Raw genomic sequence first — 25,105 nt, 5'->3', positions numbered from 1 at the left:
GGGGTTGGACTAGATGATCTCTAGAGGTCCCTTCCAACCTCACCGGTTCTGTGATTCTAGAAACATGATTCCAATCAGCTGTTAATGGTTAGAGATTAAAAAAGCATTTCAGCTTTCTAAAAGCAGAGCCCAGGTAGGCACCACGTCCCCCTGTAAGTGCATCCATGTCCATGGCACATGGGGCTGCTCTGGGTCTCCCTTTTACTGCCCGTCTTTGTGCACAGGTCTTCTCTGTGATGTTTACACTCATGTTGCTGCGTTTGTGTGTGATTTTTGTGTCTTTTTTTTTGTTAACTTGAATGTAGATGTCTTTAGGCAACCTTTAGTATTTGAATATTGCCCATGGATATTTTGGACTTTTTGTGTTTGGTGTAACTTAACTGGTTAATCATATATACTGTCAATTCCTGATAAAATTGTTTTTTTCTTAAGTTGAATTGTTTTTCCTTTCCCAAACTTGTCTGCTTGACACCAAATTAAATCTCCTCATTTGAGGAAGAAGGAAGTATTTATGGTGAAAGAAGTATAAATTTTCTGTAAGAGGAGGTGAGGTGAGGACGGCTGCTAAGCCATTTTTGCCTTTGGAACTGCATACAAAATTCAGTAGTTTTTCTAGGCACACAGTAAATGCTTGTTTCTTTACACTATCTTTCCAAAATAGTCAATTAAAAAAGACAGGCCTGCATTTCAGATGAGGGAATTACCCAATTAAAGCTGTTTTAATTTTAATCTTGTTGTTTGGGGTTGCTCTTTTGCATTTCAGCTGTTACATAGACCTGTAGGACTGTGGAAATGCCTAGCCTGGGGGAAGCTTAGGGACTTGTTTTTATTCCTCTATTATCTAATTCTGTATTTTATTTTGTAGTTTAAGTGTTTTCAAGATGCAGAAAGTACCTACAATAGCCTTAAATTGTAGTTAAGCTAATGCTATTATAAAGAAGAAATGTAGCATCTTGTAGCATCTTGCACTTCTATTGATTTGGAGGTCATGGGGGTGTTTAGCTACCAGAAACTATTGAGCTGTCTAGGGAATTTTTGGCTCAGAGAATCTCCAGGAAGATCTTGATGGAGATGAATTGTCCCCTTTGCCAGAGGTCCCATTGCTGGGTTGTGGTCGTTCCTGGTGTCCACTGGAACCTTTCCTGCAAAGCTGCTGAGCCCCAGTGCATGTTGGTGCATGGGTGGTTTCTCCTGCACTCAGGACCTGCATTTTCCTCTGAGCATCATGATTCCTGTTGATAGCCCTCTGAATCAGCCCAACCATCATCCTCTGGATATCCTCTCTTAACGAGGAGGTGATGACAGGATTTGTGTATTGCTAGGTTAAAATCCGTGGTTTGCCTTGATTCCTCATGAGGAAAAATAAAGATGGTAGGAAATACATGGATCTGAATTTCTTGAGATTCACTGGTGGGAGAATGTTTTGTCCTGAGAAGAGTTTCAACAAACACTTTTTTTTTAATTTATTTGTTTTCAGGAAGAGTAGGATATTGTGGAAATAGTCAGAAGACACACTGCAAACTCACGTTGAAGCTTCATGATGTTGCTGCTGTTTAATATTTGAATTTTCTTTAAAAATGAAGAGCGTTACACTTAGAAATGGGTATTTTGCAACAACAACTTGTGAGGCCCCCCTATGCATGCCTGAAATCCTGACTTCTGTTACTACTTGTACGTGTACTGCTTTGTTGTTATGTAAGAGATGAGCATGTAGCATCTTCTAAAGTTGAAACCCTTACGTGCACTTTTTCTGATTTGTTGCAGGCCTGTGGAATCTTGCTTCTCTTTTTTCCAATTTATGTTTGTTTGTGTTGATGCCCTTTGCCTTTTTCTTTCTGGAATCGGAAGGATTCGCTGGCTTAAAAAAGGTAGGAATGTACAATTAAGAATCCTATTCCAGTCCTCCTTTCTGATGAAGCTAATATTGCAGACTTGGAATAAGTTTTGACGCAGATCTATCTAAATGTGTGTAAACACAAATGCATTCTCACAAAAGCAGGTAAAGAGAATATACAGTATCTGGCTGTGAGTAACTTTAAGGGAAAAAGCCCTTGAAAAGCTACTAATACTGGGATAAAGAAGGATTTATTTTAAATGCTTTAGCTTTTAAAGACTTTGCTTTTTTTAAATTGTTTTCGTAATATGCCTCGATGAAAAGAAAATGCACAAAAGCAAATGTGACTATATCTAGATGAAAATAAAGGGAAATATGGATGATACAAGCTTAGGAGCCTCTTGTGAACAAAAAGTATACAGAGCAGGAAATGTTCCATTTTATCAGGTAATATTGTGGAGAAGAACCTGTAGGTAACTTGTTTAGCTTGCTGTCTTCAAAAGCAGAACCGCAAAGAAACTAAAATATCATTCATGTTAACTTCTCTTTCTGGAAGAAGTAAAATGTCTGTCATTTCACTTTGGAAATATTTATAAATTACCTGGCTGTGCTAACAAGAAAATACCTGAGGATAATGGTTAAACAGTCTAAAAACTAGATGACCGAGAATATTGTTTTTCTACCATGTAAGAATATGACGGTTAGTATAATATTAACATCTGAAATAAAGAAATGTGGTGAAAAAGAGATGATTATAATGGAGGACACAACAAAAAGAAGTTCAAAGGGTGAATATTGTACTCAGATGGGAATGACTGTTTGGAGACTGATACTACTAAATGTTTTCATCAACTTTTCTAATGACAGTGGGTATGTTTTTGGTTTTTATGATACGATATTTGAGAGAATTCCACATCCTCTGTGTGATGGCACTAGAACGAAAAGGATCTTGAGAAATGCCCTGAAATTAGAAAAAAGCATTAAAGACAAATGCAATACTGTACAGAGTCTTTGATGGATCAGAAATAACATGTAGATCAAGATGGTCCTCAGTGGTGTGGGAAGGAAATGTAGCTGTTTGGTGGCATTGATGGGAATGTGTCGTGAGGAAGGTCTTGTCCTTTGTTGATCTGTGGAAGCTTCAAAGAGCACGGCATCCAATATGGGGTTTAAGCTGCTTGCAGGTGCTTGAGAGAACGAAAATAAGAGGAAAATAAGATTCCTAAAGTACTGCATGAGGAAACCTGTAACTGGGATAAAATAATGTGAAGAATTGGATTTCTTTTCTATGATGGAAGCCCCTGTTTGGGTAATACAAATTGAGCAATGTCCAAACTGCCCTGCGAGACCCAACGAGGATGGCTCTGTAGATTTGTTTGTCTCACCTGTCCTGAGCAATTTGGTGCCACCGCCTTGCATTTTGTTGCCTGAACTATAGAAGTATCCAGATTATTTCAGTATGGGTTGAGGTGGCCAAGCTAAAGGGGTCAAATTGGCTAAACTCTGTTTAGCCAGTTCAGCTCAAAACCGCCATCTTCTTCCACCTACATGGGCTGAACTTAAACTGACCTTACAGCCCTTTATGTTTATTTTCTCAATACATGAGTACCTTCTCTTCACTAGTTTTTTTCTATAAATTAAAAATGGCAAATGTTTATTTCTCAACTAAACTAGTTGGCTCTGAAGTCCTATACAGCTTACTTACGTTTTTCTGGTCAAATTCTGATGCAGATGCTTTATTTCATAGAATCGTAGAATCGTTAAGGTTGGAAAGGACCTTTAGAGACCATCAAGTGCAACCCTCCCCTGCACACACAGGGTCACCTGATAAATTTTGTATTTCTGTTGCAATAAATACAAAAATAAATCACTTAATAGAATGATTCAACTCTGGGAAAACCTGTTTAGTTGAGCTGAGGATGGATGTAAGCTTTTCAGTTCTGTCATCTTGGAGGAGTGTTCCCATTTCTTCTCAGATTTTTGGCTCTTTGGTCATCTCTTTTTCTTAACAGACAATTTTAAGACTGTGACTACCTCTTATTCTGGTAATTTTGCAAATCATTATACCCATGTAAACTTGAAAATGAACAAATAAATTCCACCAGAACTGCCATTCATTGCATAGCCTAAGAGGTAGAACATTCAAATTATTGCTGTTAGATGGCAAAATCAGACTTTAACAAGCCAGGTTTAAAGGGATGTATGCATTTGGCAAACTCGCAGCATTTGGTGAACGGAGAATCCACCGTAAATGTGAGGACATTCAGTGAACAGGTTTGCCAGAGGGTAGGGACAGCAGTTGACTTGATGGTTAACATGGTTCAAATTGGGGATGAAAAGGCTGCTTCAATGGAAGTGCTTGTTCAGGTCATCCTGAATGTTGTAGATTGACCTTCCTTGTTGTGAGTAAATAAGGGCTAGAGTCACATTATCCATTTGTAGGTGCTCATGTAAGAGTTGAATTTTAAGTCCTGAAACAGAATGAATAAAAGATTTGACTCTGAAAATAAATACAACTTTAAAAAAAAAAATGGATTTCCCTAAGCTTAACTCTGACAGTAATGTCAGTCTTTATTGTGAATGTGCTAAAAATCAAGTTGTGTGAGTATTGAACATAGAATATAGAATGCTCAGAATTGCTTTTAATCCCTTTGCTACTGTATGAGCTTGTTGATATTGGAGGTAGTTTATAGGTTGGCTTTATGTGCTTTGTGCAATGTTTTTTTTTTTCCCCTGTCCTTTTAGGGACAAGTATTACTCCTGCTTTTTAAGCTGCATGGATCTGAATGGGCTTGATTAACCATCTCCCAGTTTCCTGTGCCTTTTTCCTGGTTGCTGGTGCACTTTGGAAATGGCACATGGCCCCTCTTACAGGCTCCTTTTGATTCCCCAGGGCACGAGTTTAAAACAGCCAAGGACTGGAATCTTGTGCAGAGGAGAGAAACACGAAAATCAGGCGCTCGCCATGGATGAATGCAGCTTGACTCCCTGTCCAGTTTTTAATTAAAATCACCATGCTAATGCAAAAGGGGCATTTTGAGCCTAAAGGATCTGCTGGGCCCCTTTCAAGAGCCCAAGTGCTCCTCCTTGGTACAGCTGGTTCCTGTTGGATGGCAGTGGCAGACTTCTGTTATCAGGAAAATAGCTGTAAGAGACAGTGTAATGTATGCACACATCTTTACATGCATGAGTTTCCCATGAATATAGAAGCAGTTGGAGTTCATGATGGTATGTGATGCCTTGGCTGTTGCTGCTAACTGAGGTGTTGGAGTAGCCTGGAATAACATCCATCTCCTGTAGTAATGCTGAAGCCCCTTTTTATATCTCTAAATTCTTCCTTTGAAGAGTGTGTGTATAAAGACATTTGTTGTTTGGATACTCTATTCAGTTCTGCATTTTTGCCCTTCACAAATTCTCTGGTGTAATTACGAAGCAAAGGTGCCAATTATGTCTCTTAATATGAGAGCTAATCTCAGCTCTTTACTATTCTCTCCAAAGGAAAACTGTGGGATTTGGAGTTGGGCACTGACTGCACAGAAAAGAGCATCAATGCTGCCGTGTGAAGAGGCAAGGATCTTTGGGGAGATAGTTGCTCTGCCTTTTCTTGGCCTTAAACTTGCCTTCTGTGGATGTAACTTTGACCCAAAGCTGTATTTGTTCGGAGCTCACAGAAATGAAGCCGTTCAGGAGTGATCTGTAAGGAAACACAAGCAGTGAGTTTTACCACCATGAGAAACTGGTGTAACTGGGTATTGCGGAAGTGCAGGTTTGGCTTTTTAAAAAGGCTTTATGGAGTATTTTACCTTAATACTGATCTTTGAACCCGAAGTCACGGCATAAAGTTTACCATGAGCGACAGCAACATCCTGACCAATTATCCAAATTATCCAGACATCCCAAAACGTTCAGAACACAACACACATAGTCTGTGCATTAAGAGGTTAACTCCTGGAACATCAAAAGGAGCGCATGATAATAAAAACCAATAGTACAAAAATTTGAGGTAACTTCCTTGCTTAATTAATTAGGTGGACCAGGTGGAAGCGAAGAGGCCAGAGCTGGTGCTTGGAATGTCTATAAAGCCGAGCAACATGACAGCACAATGGAGGAGGAACAAAGATTTTTTTAATATACTTCTATCCTGTGTCACAGTTTGAAATTGTCCTGGTTTATGTCCCTTTTGGCAAACTTACATAAAAGTGACCCTGTACTGTATTTTATGACCAGATGACTTTTTTTTTCCCCCCAGTGGCTAATTTGTCTCAGACCCCCATCTTAAATAGACACAGGGCTGAGTAGGAAGTCCAAGCCGCTTTGTCTCAAGGAGCTTTCATTGCGTGCTTTCATTATTTTTGCTCGTTTTTGCCACTGATCATCCATAAATTGTTGGAAATGAGTGATTAAGGAAGTGCTGCTTAGTGTTAGCGGCACATGCACATTCTTGGTATGGTTTTTGTGGGTGAGAGGAAATCGTGTCCTGCCCAAGCCAAAAGGAAGCCTCCTGCTGGGACCCTTTCAAGGAAATTTAACTTGCATAATGTTTTGATCTCGGTGTTTATTACAGAAAATAAGAGTAATATTTCACTGGCTATTGTTACGTGGCACGAGGCTCTCCCTTTGCTTGCCTTGTCGTGATGTTTCTCCCCAAATCCTCAGCGCGACTTATTTTAATAAAAAACACCCCTAAAAATGTAGCAGTTTATCCATACGCTTAAGGCAGGTGAGATGGACCAGCGTTCAGAGCAGTTTATTGCTGCTTGCTACTGTATAAAGGTTTTGGCTGCCACATCTGCAGGGTCCTGCCTGTGTTAGCACGTGCAGCTCAGCCCTGCGAGCAAAACTGGCTGCTCTTGCAAATACTGAAATATTGCAGTTTCTGCAGCCTTTTTTTTTTTTTTTTGTATTCTTCTCTTTTCCTTATGGGGTGACTTATTTTTAAATGTCTTATGGAGGAAAGCTCGAGATGAAGTGAAATGTTAAAACTTTGCCCAAATGCCATTACTAGTGTTTTAAAATGTATTTAATTATGCTCTTCTAAAATCCAAACTATTGTAAATTGATGCTTTAGCTACAGTGTATGGATCTTTCACCACTCAATGTCTTAGTATTTTAAAATGGTGATGATTCTTCCTGGTCAAGATGACTTAAAACGCGTTAGAGACTTGCAGCCTTAGTTGCGGTTTGCAGTGTTCTTGCACTCCAGGTAACTAAACATCGCAATGAACGTAGAAAAATAAATAAAATTAGTAAAGTGGCCACGTGGACGTGCTGTGTTCGCCTGTAGATGCAAGATGTGTGGGGAAATAAGGGAGTTTTCTGGGGTTTTGCTGTGAGTGCCAGTAGAGCTCTGGATTGGTTGCAAGGGGAGAATGTTAGAAAACACAGTGTTTCCAGCAGGTATTGAAGCCAATGCCGGAAATCCATTTCAAATTGAATTTGAACAGTTTCTTTCAAGAACCTCTTTGCTAATCTCAAGATACATTTCATGGGAAGTGTTTCCGTGATTCAGGAAAAGTGTGATACCATGCAAAGGGACGGGCAGATCACTTCTAATATCAGCTTCCTCGAATTAAAAAAATGTATTTATCTTGCCTGCTTTTTTTCTGGAAAAAAATGACTTGGAGAGTCGAAGAACCCTGAACTTTGGGTGGAAACAGCATTTGGCTTCACGTTTTGCGCTGCCTCTGCCTTTGGCCACGGTACCCACAGGCCCCTGTGAGTAACAGCTCAAGCAGTCCCCAGGTACCCTGCTAACAGGGTATGTTTATTTGGTATTTAAGCTCATATTTATTTGTCTATAAAATCATTCGGCATGAACTAAAACTTTAGCTCTGATCCCAGTGAACTGTTTACTGGTATGTAACCGAGTTGTACGTTATATTACAACCCATTTGCTCCTTCCATTAGTAATGCCAGAGACAAAAGCTGTTTAATCAGTCACATCAAAGGCAGCTGTTTGGCTTTGGCTTTTGGACATAAGCTGCTATCTTAAATTCAGATACAGAGTCCAGTTTTTTAAACCAGCGTAATTTAAAATGACACTACTTAAAATTTATTAGACTTTGTTGTTTAGAAGCAGATCCTGATTATTATGGATTTCTGATGTGGCAAGAAGCTTGAGGAGGGTCTTCCCACTCCCTCCCCACCTCCACTAAAATAAAAGCATATTTCACTGACAGTTATACAAACATATAAAATGCAACGTATTCCCTAACATAAAAGGTAAATCCAGGGTAGATACCACAAATTCACAGTGTTTTTCTGCTTCTGCTGAACAAGCAGAAGCACTGTTCTCTGGAACAGTGTCTGTGCAGCAAAATACAGAATGTTTTATAATTTGTAACATAGATGACAGTAGGCACCTCTAATACTAAATATAAGAAGAACTCAGGGAAGAAATGAAAACTCATGGAATGAATGGAAGATGAGAAAACTTTGCATACTTGTTAGCATGTTAAATGTACCCTATCTGAAAACATGTTAAAACTACAGTTTAAAGTTTCAGAGCCGTTTTTTGTAGTTCCCCAAATGCCTAAAATGACCCAGTTAGCTACTGGGGTAGCTTGTAGGTGTTGGTGACAGGCTGATTGTGCAGCTCTTGGCGGCCTCCCCGGGGTACCTGCCCCTCTGCAGGCCCATAGATGAGCAGGGATTCCACGCCCTGACGTGGCTCGTGTGGTTGAGATGGTGGCTCCTTGTTTGGATCAATTTCTTTCATTTGGCTAGGAAAGCAGAACGTGTCCAGCTGGTCTGTGCTCTTGTGGAGCTCATCCATTTGAGCTATAAAAATTACTAGAATTACAAGAATAAAAAAGGGTTGTTAATAATATTGGAGCAAGATTACTGTGCAAAGAATGTCCCCAACACACTTAATGTTATTTCATGATGTGGTTTTCTGGTCATTCCCTCACTAACATATAGTGAGAAATTGTATGGAGACTTCTGTGTTTGAGTGGGCTGGGTCCTCTGCAGAACTGAGTTTTTTCAGAAGCTGATCCTGGAGCATCAGTTCTTCACCCGAGCTAGGAGGGAACCACGGGGCTCAACTTTGATGCTTTCCCCTCTCCTACATATTTCCAAACTCACATGTTTTGGGCAGTACAAAACTCTGTTCCGTTTGGCTTGTTTGTATCTTGTGGAGTTCTGCTGATTCCTTGCTAAAAGCCTTGCTGAAGCCATAACCCTGCGGATGTGTTAAATACCCTGTGAATCTCTTCCACGCTGCTCTTAGTGAATAATTTTATGTAAGCATATTCGCTTTTTGTATCAGGAAAATTTCAATATTGATAGCAAGTAGCAAGTTTTAATGCAAGTCTCTTGATTGAAATGTTTTCAAAGTTTGGTATTTAGAGCTTTACTCAAGAGTTACATGGCTTGGAATGCCTTCCACTTGCTCTCTCTGAATGGGCAAGGCAAGGAAGGAGCTCCTAAGTCCACAGCATGGATTTGCATGACAGCCTGTTACTTTGTTGTAGTAGTAGTAGTAGTAATAATAATTAATAATAATAATAAAAATAAAATGAGTTTATTTCACAGCCCCAGCCACTCCTGCCATTTTGCTTGTTTCAAAATAGCTTTCCAAAGGGTTTCCAGCCTTATTCCTTGTAGATTCCAGGCCTTGTAGACTCTAGTCTACAAGGAAGGATTCCTCCTGATCCAAAAGAGAATGGTCAGAGGGAGACGTGTGGTGTGAGGATTTTCCCAGCTCTTGTGCTGCAGGAGGTGCTTTTGGGAAGCCCAGGAAGCAGGTGGAGGGAGTGGGAAGAGCTAATGGGAAGCTGGGAAAGAGGGAGTGTTGGGACAGCTGTAACCTTGCTGGGTGTCCTCTTGTTGCTCTTCCTTCCTCTCTCCCACCACCATTTGGCTTGCGTGTTACCCCGCTTGTGTGTCAATGGGAGATCAGCAGCTGCCCTTTTAAGAGGAGCTTTGACCTCCACAGATGGAGGGAAAGGAAAAAAAAGACCTTAGCAGCCAGGCAGGAGATGAATCTTCACATGGTCCATCTCCCTGCATGGGTAGATAGATCCTAGGAACAAAAGTGAGGAAGAGCAGTGGGAACTTTCCTGCTGGCTTGGTGCTTATCTGCTTGGGATGCAGCTTGTGTTGATGCAGGGAGGCACTCGCATTCAGCGGGGTCAAGGGGAGAGCTTCACAAATCTGCATCCCGGGATACTCTCTGCTGCAGTGGTAGGGATGCTCCTCTGGGACATAGAGAACACTTCAGTTTGGCAGATTGGACAATTCCAGTGGGCGTCCTGCCTTTTGAGTAGGCATCCCCTTCAGTCTATCAAATATCAAAATATGAAAAATAATGATATTTTTGTCCTGCGCTCAGGTTATGCAGTTATAGCCTCTGTTTGTTTTGTTTATCTTGGAGATTCCTGAAAACAAGGGCTCTATGGCAAATTCAGTTAACTTTGCTTGGTTTCCTCCCAAAATTAAATTTGGTTTGATCAAAACTTGTTTTTCCAGTGTGGCGGACAAACTAACAAATGGGGTTATTTGCGTTGCTCTCATGCTTGCTGGTTTGTGGTTCTTAACCAATACTGAAAGATTTTGATATTTTTAGCATTTTTTTCCTATTTTGCGTTTTCCTCCTTGATTCTCAGCTTCTCTTTGAAGATTCTGGGTTTAGTTAATTACAGTGTACCAACAAATGATTTCAGTTGCCTCTTCCTGCTGCTGATTGGCTCTTACTAGGATTTCTACCTCTGTTCCACTAACAAAATGGTAACTATTGTGTGAAATAATTTGGGAAAAGTTATTACAGAAAATCAGCTCATTTGAACCCAGTTCATGACAAATTACAAGTCTCAAAATAATTTCAGTTAGATTACATGTTAATAAATTCCACATCCAAATTATTTTTACTGTTTCACATCAAATGCTATTTATAAGACTGTATTCTATTTAGCTATACCTAATCTGCTCTCTGATTATCAGCTTAATTACATGATCCTAAAGGACATGGGATGATCTGATAGCCTGTCACTATCCTTTATAAGTGACTGCTCCTTTGCAGTTAGAGATTTTAAAGCTTAAAATAGAAGAAAGTCACTAGGGGCCTGGCACAGAAATGGGAGTTGTATTGCACAACTGGCTCAGAAAGCTTTGTGAGTTTGATTTAAGATTTGCATTGTGTGGAAAATGGATATAAACTTTGAAATCTTCCATACAGCATGATGATGCTGTTATTTTTAATTTTTTAAATTTACATGGACCAAAACAGATTCTATGCTTAAGAAAGACAGTGTAAGAAAAGATACAGTCAACTTTGGTTCTTGCATGAGCAAGGAAATTTTATCCTGATTGCTGTTACTTATCTTTTATGGATTTTAGTATGTGTATTTTCAATCAAACTACCTCATTGAACAAATCTTGAAGTTAGAAAGACTCCTTTTTGTCACAGAAAAGCTATTAGGCTTCATATTTATTTTAAATGTGCCATCATGGCAGAAATGTTTCCCAGGCTTTTCTGATGGGTCAGGGCACACTGTAAAACGTGATGTTTGTTGTTAAGGGCCTGAGGTGTCTTAGCAGAACTTGTGGATGTAGATTAATGCTTAAACTTTTGGAAAATAATATTTGTGTTTAGAAACATAACTGGATGAGCAAAGACTAGCCAAAAAAAAAAAAAAAAAAGACAGTGTTGGTTTGCTAGAGCTGACGCACTAGTGTTGCTGTTACCAGAAAACCTCCCTTATTGAAAGCTGGAAGAAGCGACCACCAAACACGTCCCATAACAAACTGAAAAACAACCTCTAGGTGTTAAGCATGAGCACGCTTAATGTTAAGCATATAACATAATAAATATGTTGCAGTTGGCATAATAATCTTAGTTAACACTGATTTACTTGGGAGGAGAAATGGTTTACTTGGTAATTATATCTTGGCTTTCTTGTGTGATATGTCATCCCTTCAGGACAACTAAATTTGGAGCCATTTGTATTTCCTTTGGGTTTTTCAGCTGAAGAATGAACTTTTTATTTAGCCAAGTGCTGTTTTATAATATATTTTGAATATTTATTATCCAAGATGACTTATTTCCTGTTGTGATTAAAACTGAAAACAAGTATGGTCAACTCATGTTGATGCCTTCCAGAACTGAAACTAAATATTTGTCAGAACGCTTTGCAGAGTAATTTAAACATCTCTTTGCCAAAACTTCGCATTTTTGGGAACAGGAACCCTTCGACCCGCTCTGTGAGCAGCGTAAGTAGCTCAGGATTAAGCACTACAACTTCTGAATGCTTCAGCAATTGATTTTAGAATCAGGCATCTCCAAGGCTTTGCAAACCAGATCCTTACAAAGTGTCCTTCGGAGAGCTTTTATTTGCAGGCATGCCTTGAAAGCCTGAAATGCTCTTTTTGTTCTGCTTTTATTTTTGGTATCTTCCTTCATTAGTGTACACAGAAGATGATAGATCTTCCCGGGCTTCTGGCAAGTTCCACTCTGCTGGGATTGATGCCTTAAGTGTCTTTTCTTTAACAAAACCTTTCACTTAGTTAAGCACAGGCTTTAAAGAACCAGGCGAATTTTGAGAATGTGCTGTGAGGAAAAATGCAGGTGAGCTGCTGGGTCTCAGTTGGGCAACCTTTGAAGTTTAAAAAGGGTTTTCTTTGGTGTGTGTGGGGGAGTTATGTCATTTTTCCCCCTTTTCTTAAGCAATTTATTTGCAGTTTCTCTCGGACTATAGTAATTAGTTTCTACAAGTGTCTGTTGACTGAACAGTGTTTCCCGTCCCTCACGAGAGGCCTGGTGGTGCTGCCCGGGCGCTGCCGCGCGGCTGCGGCCTTGCCAGCCCAGGGCAGCGCGGGCAGCTCCCGCCCCACAGCCTGCTTTGCTTCACCTATAATCCGAAACGCACTTCAGGAAATTGCAAGCTGTTTGAGGTAGTTTGATTTCCTGTTTAGCACTTACTAAAGATCACTTTATGTGCTTGCCGTATTGTAAATGGCCATGCGTTTTGTCAGTTGTCTTCATGGATAAGAACTCTGAAATTAGTCGACTACAGCTAAAATTGGAGTCCAGCAAGAGATGCCACCTTCCGTTCCTAAAGTTTTGCTTCACTGTTCCCAAAGGATGGCTATGAACAAAATTCCTCTCATGTTTTGTGAAATACCAAAGATGGGGTGACTCTTCTTAGCACTTGTGAGCCTCTCTCAATTCACATTATTGCTCTTCTTTCTTCTTGCATGACCCCATGCAACGTGCTCTAGGTGCCCCTGCTTGTGCAGAGGGGTTGGACTAGATGATCTCTAGAGCTCCCTTCCAATCTCAACCGTTCTGTGATTCTCTGCACTGCCTCTTCTCTGTACATTTCATTCTTGCTTCTTGAGACCTGCCTGGAGTGCTTGAAAAAGGAAGCAGGGTCCGTTTTCTCTTCATCCACTTTGAGGCTTGTGTGTCCCGGTTACTCATCTGTGGTCTCTAGTCTTCCTGAATGACAAATGGGCTTTCCACTCCCAGGATTTATTCCAATTGAGTATTTTTTTAAAAGGATTTTTTTTGAGTTGTTCTCCTTCCTTTTTCTCATGTGTTTCACTTGTGCACACAAATGTAAGGTGAAGTCACAGACATATGTCTATATAAAACACCACAGATTTGAAGAAGTACCACTCTAACATAAAAGGAAGTGAGGAATGGAAATAAGTAGCTTCAAGCTCAATTACACTGTGTTTTTGTTTTGTTTTGATAGTTTTTGTTTTTTCTTTATTTCTCAGGATGTCTAGTGCTTGTAAAAGGCTAAATATATTTTAAAATGGTGGTGTGGCGTTTTGTTATTTCTCCAACATGGCTAATTGACCTTGAGGAGGCGAGTGAGTTGATCCTTAGACCTGATGTGCTAGTAGAAGTAGTGCAGCGATACAGGTTACCATGCTGAAAATAAAGCAAGTGCAATAAAGCCTTCCTGCCCATTCTTTCTCTTGGAATGATTGCTATACTTGAGCAGAACTTAAGCTAAGCTGAAGATGAAAGGGGACATGTTTCATTAGCGGCTGTGGTGGTGCCTCATCTGGGAAGTTTTACAGCATGGGAGCAGTACTTAGTGCTGCAGTTAATGCTGTGCTAAGCTGGAGGTTATTTGAACTGATAGCAATGTCAAGGTTGCTGTCTGTACATCCCTTCATGAGCTGTATAAGGTTATTTATAGCATGTTTCAGTGTACATCTTTTGACTTCTTTTATAAATACTAGGATACAGAGTAAAAACAAAATAGAGCCTTTATTTTCACTGTTCAGATATCTTTTTAGCTCTTTACTGTGTGATAGACACTTGCTTTGGCAATAAATTCTTCCGCTGAAAACACAGCAGGTTGAACTGCATTAAATAATTCATAAATTAGTTTTGTTTTTCACATCACTTAATCATTTTGCTTTTAACAAAGGACACCGTAGGGGTGAATTGGCCTTTTTATTATTGGTTGCACATTTTTAAGGTGCAGCTTAGAAAAAACTTTTGGAAAATCATGATGTAAATTGGCTGGTTTTGTACTGCTTGTTTCCCTTGGTCTTACTGGTCAGAACCACTAGGAAAGGAAGGCTAAATGAATAAAGAAATGGCCAACTTTATTTTCGTTTTTTGAAAGCAATATAGAAAGCTAAAAATTTGATGCATCTTAACATTCCTCTTCCTTGTAATACATTTATTTTCCATGTTAAGCAGGAGCTTATGACTCAGCCTGGGAGCTGATGAAACAATTTGAAATGCATTCAAATGCGATCACTCTTCTTGGCTTCAAGGTTTGGTGCTGTGTGACTGGTTTTCCTTGTGTAGTTGAAGTGCTGAATTGAAGTGGTTTGTCCCATCTATGCTGCACGTTTTTTCCATATTTGACTCATTTGTTAACCCTGTCCATGAGTCAGGGTGTAGACTGAGTATCAAGAATAAATGTCCTCTTACAAGCAGGTTTGAAATGTCCAGTTTTAGACAAGATTCTTGCTGTCTTTTGAAGAGATTAATGATTTTTATCTGTGAATTAAATGTTGCCTCAGTGAGAAGGTCACTTCTTGGTATAGAAGAATGTGAAATCTCTTGTTGTAGATAGTCAGCACACTAGCGAGAGTCCCTGCTTTAGTTCTCTTAACCCTGAATCACTGTGAAGATTAAATGACTTCAAAAAGTGCAGTAGGTATTGGGTGAAAGAAGTGTCAATATCCTCAGCAGAAAATGGACCATGGCATTTTGTTTGCCTAAGAAGTCTCAGTAACGTAATAGGACGGTAGGAGAGGAAAAATGAAATACCTGGAAGAACTTGGAAGCCAAAAAGAAAAACCGGCCCAGATGATTTTGCTCAGAAAACAGACAATTTAGTGGTGAGTTTTGAGGTTTGTTTGCATAGCTTTGCCTTCACTGAAATAAAATACAACGTTATACAGCTCCCGCTTAAAATGATTTCTCTCTGTTCCCAAAGCCAGGAATGCAGTTTCTGCTCCATTCTCAAATTCGTGGTGCTTGTGGTCATAATGCTTATGCTTGAAACTTAGGAGACACAATCATGTGAAAGTACCCAAACAAAAATGAAATCCCACCTTCAACAAATAACATTGAGGAAGGCTGTCCTGAAGCTCCCTCCACAGCAGTCCTCTGGAAGGAGGAAGAACTAGAGGTTGCAGATAGCATTATTTGACAGATATTCTAATGTGTGTAAGTGTGGACGGGTGCGTCTGAAAGACTAATGTTTTAACAGGACACAGTCTCGTGCATGTCAAATTGAGATTAATTGCTTGTTTGTGTTCTAAATAAACGTACCTGGCCAATTATGAGATAACCATTAGTGCTTATCCCGGACTGTTTCCAATGGGTCATTCCAGTGAAGTTTTAAAAATCCTGTCCTTTAAAGGCTCATCAGTGTTTGAATGAACTTGTATTGTGTTCAGAGGTCTGTGTTAATACCAAATGCTCCTTCCCTTGGAGCGAACAGCTGGTCCTACCTTTCCGTGTGAATATGAGACTCTTCCATGTTGTTGATGGCTTGTGTGTTATGGTAGTTTAGCCCTTTGAGACACAAAAGGTTGAACAAAAGGTTGATGTAATTTTCTGATGATTGGGTTAATTACTGTAGTTAGCAAACGAAACTGTGTCTGGGGAAGTGAGGCATGTGAGTTGGTTTCCTAGGGCTTGAGTGGGGAATCCTTCCAGACCACTGCGATGGTTTCCTCAGAGGACCTGCTGTGATTGTCTCTTCTGGAAAGGTGTTATTTACTCTTACTAATCTTACCTGTTTTCAGAGAACAATCTTCAGTAAACATTGGGGAAGAAAATTACGTATGTTTGGCAGTCTTTGTTGCAGGATAATTTCTTCATGACAGTTATTCTCCTGTTCATATTGAGGAAGCACATTTGATATTCCAAGTTCTGTGTGAAGGGAAATTCCTTCCAGGTTTGCCAGGAGGGATGATCAGGGGCCTGGAACATCTGCCCTATGAGGAAAGATTGAGAGAGCTGGGCCTGTTCAGCCTGGAGAAGAGAAGGCTGAGGGGGGACCTGATCAGTGTGTATAAGGGGGCCGGCCTCTTTTCGGTGGTGACCACTGATAGAGCTAGAGGAAACGGCCACAAACTGAAGCACCAAAGGTTCCACAGGAACTGAAGGAAAAATTTCTTAACAGTGGGGGTGACAGAGCCCTGGAACAGGCTGCCCAGGGAGGTTGTGGAGTCTCCTTCTCTGGAGATCTTCACAACCTGCTTGGATGCTGCCCTGTGCTCTAGGTGACTCTGAGTGTGCAGGGGGTTGGACTAGATGATCTCTAGAGGTCCCTTCCAACCTTAATGATTCTTTCATTCTGTGAACTCCGTGCGCTTCCTTGAATGATTTTATATTCTTTTAATCTTGTGGGTTTCATTCATCATGAGACAAAGGCTGGGTATCAATGCTGATCCTTCTTATGTGGACAGAAGGACAGATGCCTGATAGAGTAAAATTTGTTAAAGCTACATGTATATGATTTTTAAAGCCACATCACCAAGTTTTATATAGCTCTTCCTGAAAGTAGCGGGAAATCTGTGATTTTAATGCGATGGGTTGGTAATCTCTTTGTTTCCTGATAACTTATTACTCAAGTTTAAAACTCTTAACATACAACTATGTAATGTCTTTAATCTTCAAGTATATATTTGGCTTAGCTCACCTTCAAATTAACTTGTGAAATGCTGAAACCCACTTGAAGTGCTATTAAAAGAAAATAGTGACCTCTAAGCCAGGCTTATTGCATATGAAATACATCCTAGGAACAAATAGATACCTGCGTAACCTTTAATTTGAAGTTTGGTGTTGGAGGGCCTTCATGGAGCTATTAAGTCCCAAGTATATTAGGAGCCTAGTTAGTAATAAATATTTTTTTTGTGTGACATTTGATATATTTAGATCTGTGATTGTAACATTGTGCTGCCTGTGACACTTTAAACCTAACGAGCAAATGCTGGAGTGGAACCTTATAGAGCTGCAGTTTCTGTGCCCTGCGTGAGACCTGCTCCGTTCCTGCTGGAGCACCTATAGACAGGCACCTATAGGCTGCTGTATGGGGCGAGCAGTACTCTGGCCATACGCTTGAGGGCTCTCCAGACTGTGAGGAGCGGTGCGGACGCTGCTCCACTTGAAGAATGTAGTTTAAGTAGATTGGTGCAATGTACCTACGCAGGGTTTAATGCTCGCTGGGCTATTTGGCTATTTGCCATAATTGGCTTTCCATTCCCTTGATTGGAATTATAGATAAAAAATTTGCTAATCCACTTTCTTTGCTGGAAGTCTTAGAAAAGTAATCCATCTTTTAAAAATGCTCGAGCAAAATCGTACAGTATAAAGAATATTTTATGGAATAATGAGATTAATGAGGACCGTGAGGCATATGTAATTTAAAATAGTTTTCTATGGTTTTAAGAGTATAACACAATCTGGGTGCTATAAAGCCCTAAGTACTTCCTTTTCTTAGGCACGCGGAGGAATGAATTTTCTGTGCGTTATATATTGTGCTTTCTGTATGTGAATATGTGTGTATATATCTGAATATATATGTTGTATAAGGAGTAGTTATTTGTATTTTTCTTATGGATGAAAATACTTGATTTCTAAGTTGTGTGTGCTGTTTCCTCCCTCTCCGCTCTTGTGCCTGCAGGGGATCAGAGCACGTATTTTGGAAACTCTTGTAATGCTCATTCTTCTTGCACTGCTTATCCTTGGAATCGTATGGGTTGCTTCAGCTCTCATAGACAATGATGCTGCCAGTATGGAGTCTTTGTATGGTATGGCATTTGGAGCTTGTTTCATTATGAAAGGGATGTTTTTAATTCAAAATTCTAGTAAATTCCATGCACAGGTTGAGAAAGTGTATCAATTTGGTCAGTAGTTTGTCCTCTGTTCAGTGATTTTTTGTTTATAATCTCCCTTCTTAGCCTGCTGAGAAACTGGGTGCTCTGTGGACAAGCTGTTATATATTTATGCTAAAAACAAGTTACTTAAGTGGCAGCAGCAGTTGGAGGGGGTTAGTTGGCTGCAGCCTTGCAAAGTGAGTCAATCTAAGAACACAGTTGTGCAGCCTTGGAGAGGAATGTGTCAGGAAAGAAGTCAATGCAGTTGTATTTGTGATACCAGAAGCCTATTGTGAATAAGCTAAAGTGGTGCTCAATATTTCTTTACAGATCTCTGGGAATTCTACCTCCCATATTTATATTCTTGTATATCGCTGATGGGATGCTTGTTACTTTTGTGTAAGTATTCTCTCGATTCTTCCAAAAGAGTAGTATTTGTTACTTCTATGAGTGAAGAAAACTACTGTTCACTTTGAAATATATTTTTAGAGGAAAATATTTATTTTTCATTAAGCTTAACATTCAGTAGAAGGACTCTTCTCTGCTGTTACAAATCCCATTCTTATCCTACAGGCTTCAGTATTTGGATGCTATTCTTTCTAAACTGCTGATATTGGAGAATTATTAGTAAAAATGATGATTCGTGAGCCTTCCTCCCAGCAGGAGCTATGCCTGGAAATGCTCTCATTCATGCATGCTGCTATCCAAAGGGGCCAGGTTTTCTTTCATTAAAGAAAATCAGTGGCTTAACTGAGAGCTTCCCTTCTACCAAGGGAAGTTGCTGCATAACTTCCATAGCAAAGAAACATCTCGATCTCTTCTCAGCTCTGTAGCTGCGTCTGCATCGACAGAGGGATCCATCCCCATCCCTGCCTTGCCGTTCCCAGGAGGAGGAGGAGGTGCTGCCCGTGTCCCACGTGCCAACCGTTCTGGGCTGTGGGAGCTGCACCTGGGAATTGTTTGGGAAGGTGCTGCCTGGCCCAGGGCAAAATCCTGCCAGGGATAGCTGTGTTTCCCGGAGTAGACGATCAAGCCTCAGGAATGTTTCCTGGCACTGCCCCGTTCGCTGGTGTAGACATAGCCTCTGGTGCCACGTGCTTTGAATAAATAATTACCGAGCAAGGTCAGATATAAGATTATGTGCTGTGCTGCGATGGCAAAAATCACTCACCACCTCTGGGAGTTGCTCGTCCTGTTCAAAATACATACAGCAGCAGCGAGCTTTAACGTGTGGGTTCACATCCATCACACCTCCCTTGAAAACTGTGCTTGGCTGTTCTGGAATTGCACATTCAACATGCAAAAATAAAAGAAGAGGCCTTTGGACTTGCAGCCTAACTGCCCTTTCCCGCGTTGTGTTCCCTCTGCAGTGTGCACTCCCGTGGGCCTTTCGCGGATGTTTACAGTAATGGGCCAGTTGCTGGTGAAGCCAACAGTAAGTGCTGCCTAATTCTGCCCTCGTGTGCTGTGCGTTAGCAGCTACTGCAGCAGCAGCATGTTAAGGGCTGTCTTTCCCTCCTCTTCCTCCCCTTTCACAACGTATGTACTTACACATAACCTTCTCTTGAGCTCATCTGAGTTTCTAGAGCTAGTATTTATATACATACTATTTTTAATAGATTTTTTTCTGCCTTTATAAGAAAAAAACACCCCTTTTGCTGGTACAGACATTCCCTCGTTTCTCACGTTTCACAGCTGTTGTCAGTATTACCACTTGTTTCCAGTATTGCCTGCTATGTCCAGGTCTTACAAGTGCCTGAAAAGTTTGTTTCTGTTCCAAGTTCAGGAGCTAATGGAGCTAAGACCAAACTAAAGCCAGAGGGCAAAGGAGAAGGGAGCTCCTTATGTCCTCAGTGGCATTAGCCTGGCCTTTGGGTACTTGATGTCTCTAAGAACCTCTTCAGCGTAGAGACCAGGCTGTCCTTGTAGGAAACTCCATGTGAGGGCAGGGAAGGTTTGTACCATGCAATAATGCTCTGGGGGGCCTTGTTGTCAAGTTTTCCAGTTTGTGTTTATTGAAATCTGGACATGTTTAGGGCTTACATCCCTCTTCTTTGTAGTTTCAAGGTTGAACTGAATATGAAAACATATAGAGCTTTTTTGCTCTCTATAAGCTTTAAAGTCAGCGCACTTGATCGTGCTAAGATAAACAGTCTCACTATATTTTACTTTTAGCTTCCAGAAGAGATGGATATGGCTTGAAATATTGACTTGTATGAAAAATGACTTTTGCAAAAATGTATAGTTTTTTGATTATGGTTTTAAACACTTGAAGTTTACAGTGAAAAAAAATAATTCTGTAATAGAACTGAACTTCTATGGTAGTCTTTTCTTGTATCAGTGTTGTAGAATGTGTGTGTGTGTGTGTGTGTGTGTGTATTATATATATTCAGTGTAAATGCTGCTGAAACAAAACAAGCCTGGCTACTTTACTGCAGGTGAATGTTTCTGCTCATAATCAATTCATGTTTCTGTTCCCACGTACAGATCCTTGAAGACCTGGATGAGCAGATGTACATCATCACTTTAGAGGAAGCAGCAATTCAAAGGAGGCTTAATGGTATGCATATTCTGGAATTGCTTCAAATCTAGTGCTTATAATAGAGTTTTTTGTGGTTTTTTTTTTTTTTTCTATTTTTAGCATGTTCCTCAGGTCTAGTGCATGAATATACTGAGACTGAGAACCTAAATGGAATAGCTTAGCAGAGCCACCACCCTTACTGCAAACTAGTCTAGGTTGGCAAATGACCATATTTTAGTCTAAGAAAATATTAGCAAGAGGCTCAGCTTACTGCACTGAGAACTTGTTTGTTTTGTTTAATGAATTACTAATGTAAATTCTCAATAGCATAATAATTCTTCGTATTCTAGTTGCTATATGGTAAGTGTAATAATTTCTTTGCATGCATTACAGTGAATGATTACATAAGTACTAAGCTTCGCAAGCTTAGTTTTACAATTTTGTGCTCTTATTTTTTTGAAGTGTTTCAATATCAATAAAAAGTTTTACTTTGTAGGATAAAGAATATTACAGCACTGTGGACACCATTTACAGCAGCTGTATTGATTCTAACTCTCCTAATCTGGTGACCACGTTATTAAAGTTCTCTTCTAAACTGCTTTTCAATGTGTGGGTCGATGAAGCATCCACAGCCTACACAATCACTCAAATTGGGCAAATGAGGCATAGTCATGTCATGACTTTTTTACATTGTTATTGTTGTTCTGAAAGGCAAATAAGGTTTTTATCTTAATTTTCCTAATTTCCTCCATGTTTCTTGTCCTATTCTTTCTTTTTTTCATCTACCTCAGTTTTTCTCTCTCCTAAATCTCTGTATGTCTCTTCTATATAGCTTGGTCAGAGAATCTGTTAGAATATTTAGGCTCAAATTTTGAGCTTCCAATTTCCATGCTAGTTCTGACACTTTGGGTACGTCTGGATCAACATTTCATGGGGGATAATTGTGTTCAGTGCCTTTAACAATATAGAACATAATAGTTATCTTTACTCCTGTGTTGAAAGCTTGGGGAAAAATAATGACTAATTTTTCCATGCTTTTAGTGCTCTTCATTCGCAAGGGGCAAACACCCATTTTTTGGAAACATTTTTACTTAACTTTCTGAAGTTATAAGCATCTTGACAGCATTCATCATTGTACTTTTGTCCCAGATTATGTCTTGCAAGTAACATTTACCTTGGGTTTGGAAGCTGTTTTTGCATGGACACAGGCACGTGTGTGCACACAAACAGTGGTGTGTGCAGCAGATGTCTTTGAAGCTTTGCTGGGGTAATTACTATTATTGCTGTGTTTTTGGTGTTAGCTAGCAACTGTAAATTATTTGTTACCAAATATGTTATATTGTCATGCTGATGATGCTTACCTACAAGGAAAGCTTTACCAAAAAACGACTCAGTAGTTACTCAGGTATCTATTAGAAGTAGTGCTGAGTCGTATCAGCCATTCGAATGGAGAAGATATTTCAGATTTTTTTGCTTTTTTTCCTGTGTATGTGTAAGGGCCCTTGCTCTTGCCCTCTTGCTCCTGAGATGTGGAAGACACAGGGCTTGAAGTTGTTTCAGGAGAGGGAGTTGAATTGTTTCACGTGTCACAAATCGAGGGAATGGCGTTGGCACTGCCAACGAAAGGAATGATTGAAAACCTGCAGTTTGGTATACAGAGAAAATTAATGGGCTTTCACTGAAAATTAGATAAAAATTAAACTTGAAAATAGCGTGTAGGTGGAGGAGAATATATTGTGTGTGCAAGGAGATATTCTGCAAGATTTTTATGAGTAATTGTTTAAGTAATTTTAAGTGTGGTTCTTATTTATGTGGCAAGGATGGAAACCTTCATCACCTCTGCCAGAACTTTCTACTACAAATTACACCAGAAAAACAAATACAGTATTTGTTGGAAGTACAGAGGCTTAAGTACCTCATGCTCAGAGTGTTTACTGCATTTTGTTGAAAGGTGTGCAGGTTAAGGTGTGGTGCTAATTACATTAATAAGTGTAGTGCTCCAGTGTTAGAGACCCTACTCTGGGATTCACCATGAGGACTGTGTAAGTGATTTCTGTGGCTCTGTTGGAGCTGCTGCATTAAGCTAAGGACTTCTGTGTTGTCTCTGCAGTTCTTCCACAGTTTTAACAGTGGCAATGAAATATTCCAGGTATTAAGGGCTCTAATTCAACTAAGGCTGCTGGCTAGTTTAGCAACAAAGTGTTCTGAAACATATACTCCACTTATATGAATAACTAAAGAGTTATTTTTTATTAAAATTAAAGAAGACGAGAGCACAGGCTCCAGCAGTACATGGTGATGGTCAGTGCCGACTAATTCTTGGTAAATAATTGCTGTCAGACTCCTGGCACTGCTTGGGCCTCTCCTAATGCTTTTCCAGACAACACCTGGGCATAGCAAGGGAGTAGCCTGAGTCACTGTTTGCACTGGTTAGGCTGGGTTAAAGCCTCTGGTTTGGGAGGAGAGTTTAAGGGCGAAACTATGAGCTATGTGGCTTTTATTAGTGTCGATGTAGCTGTCGTGGCTGTGGAGCCTTTGACAGCATTTTCTGCAAGCCTCCTCGTATTTGAAAATAAATCTAACTATGGGAAGCATGTTTTCTTTGTGGAAGCAATATATATTTTTTTTCCTTCTCGGATATCTCTGATGCATAACTGAAAAGTGAGGAGGAGGGAGGGAAAGTTTGATCATGCTATCTACCCTAGTATTTCTATCTATTGAAGAGATACTGGGCTTTGGGAAAAACATTTGTTTCCAGTGTATTATATTTCAGTACCCACATCACTCCTACAGTAGAAGAATAAAGCTGGGACTTTTTTTCTTTCAATATTAAAAAAAAAAAAAAAAAAGTTGCCTTCAGCTATTAGTTTTCCTGAATCCAAAGAGACGGGTGGGGTAGGATCAAAAATACTTACTTGATCAAAGTTATTGGCTCTGAAGGTATCCTTACCTATGTAAGAAAGATGAAAGGTGTTGTTTTTATTGCACGCTAGTAACAGTGTAATTTTGAACTAATTGGTGTTGAACTGCCAATCACCTAGGGGGAATGCAAATAGATACTTTTACAATTTCCTTTGAGGTACTGAAATCTTATGTCGGGGCTGGAAGAAAAACAGAATAATACCGTTAAATTGACCTTAAATGAGCTGCTTTGTGGCTTTCTCGGAGAATCCCTTCTGACTTTTCATTGCTAGTCCAAACAAGTCTTGTCTACCCATTTGATTTATTGGCTAGACAGCGCTGACATTGAACTTTGTGCATGTTTGAAATACAGCTAATGTTAGAGAGCTTTAAGAATTGAGGTACATCCTCTTCAAATACACTTTTGACTGATCTAAAACTTTGCCTTCCCCTCTTGTAAAATATCCTTTTGCATAACAGCCTGCTATTTGCTACCAATTTTAAGGAGGAACTACAACTCTTATATTTGATGCAGAATTTCTACTGAATTTTTTTTTTTGGATCTAATTCAATTACATTGCCTTAGTTGGAAGGATTCCCATGGATATGGGTGTCTTGAGCTCTGAATTTTCATATTAAAAGGGAAAAAATATATCTCCTGTCAATAAGACTTCTCCTCAGAGAATGAATTTTAGAGGAGAAAAAAAATCCAACATGAACTTTTTAAATACTGTATTTTCAATTGCTTCCAGTTAAGCTCATGACACTTTTCTGCCTGCAATTAGTCATTCTACAAAACAAATGTTTCAGACTCTGTAAATCAGTGTGTAGGGAATACCTCAGTACAAAAGCTTATCTTCATTCTGAAGAGACCTGCTTAAAAAGCTTTTCAAAAACAAACAAACAAACAGACTTGCCTGCTTCCCTAGTAAAATACTCTGAGAAATCCAGTTGACTTTAGTATTGTAGATATTTCAGTTAAAGCAGCTAAATACTGCCACAAAGCTGGTGGTTTATCCTGACTTCAGTTGCTTGGCTATTGGTAATTCCTGGTAATTGGTAAAATATGTTTTATGTCACTGGTGCATGTCACAGTTATGGTTATGACTGGTTATGTCAGTGGTTTATGTGCAACAGAGCTGACATGTTGTATGTGAAAACATACATGCAAATGTACATGTCCAATTAAACATTGCAGAAATAATTTGGAAGCATTTAGACACCTGTTTGAAAATCGATATTGCCTTGAAAAATAAATACAATCAAAAGCATCACTAATTGTCCAAGACTCTGGTTTATCTTGGTGTTCAGATAGGCCCTTGCTGGGTCGGAGGCAGCGGGGCTGGTGGTGAGAAGTTTGTCCCCTCATCTCGGGCTGAGGTTGCTGCATCAACAGGGAGCCAAGAATAAGGAAGGGAGACTGGGCCGTAAGGTAGGGTTAGGATGCCAGCAACCTGAGTGCTGTTTAGTTTTTGCAGGCAAATGGTTAAGATCTGAGATAAAAGCCTAAACAAAACTGTTAAGTTTCATGGAGATTTATT

General features: G+C 39.8%; 1 protein-coding gene across 1 annotated transcript in view; it reads left to right on the top strand.

The window, feature by feature from the left end:
• Nucleotides 1-25,105, top strand: part of LMBR1 (limb development membrane protein 1) — a 61,713-nt gene that overhangs the window by 19,481 nt on the left and 17,127 nt on the right. Inside the window, exons 5-9 of the mRNA XM_026052976.1 lie at nucleotides 1,765-1,868; nucleotides 17,950-18,076; nucleotides 18,473-18,541; nucleotides 19,513-19,577; nucleotides 20,630-20,702. Coding sequence (XP_025908761.1) covers nucleotides 1,765-1,868; nucleotides 17,950-18,076; nucleotides 18,473-18,541; nucleotides 19,513-19,577; nucleotides 20,630-20,702 — 438 coding nt within the window. The remainder of the gene's footprint in view (nucleotides 1-1,764; nucleotides 1,869-17,949; nucleotides 18,077-18,472; nucleotides 18,542-19,512; nucleotides 19,578-20,629; nucleotides 20,703-25,105) is intronic.

The sequence above is a fragment of the Nothoprocta perdicaria genome, unplaced genomic scaffold (genome assembly GCF_003342845.1).
Source record: "Nothoprocta perdicaria isolate Ctin4 unplaced genomic scaffold, notPer1 scaffold_95, whole genome shotgun sequence".
In the NCBI taxonomy this organism is placed as follows: domain Eukaryota; kingdom Metazoa; phylum Chordata; class Aves; order Tinamiformes; family Tinamidae; genus Nothoprocta; species Nothoprocta perdicaria.
Note: the sequence above shows the minus strand (reverse complement) of the source record. Positions and strands in the feature narration are given on the sequence as shown.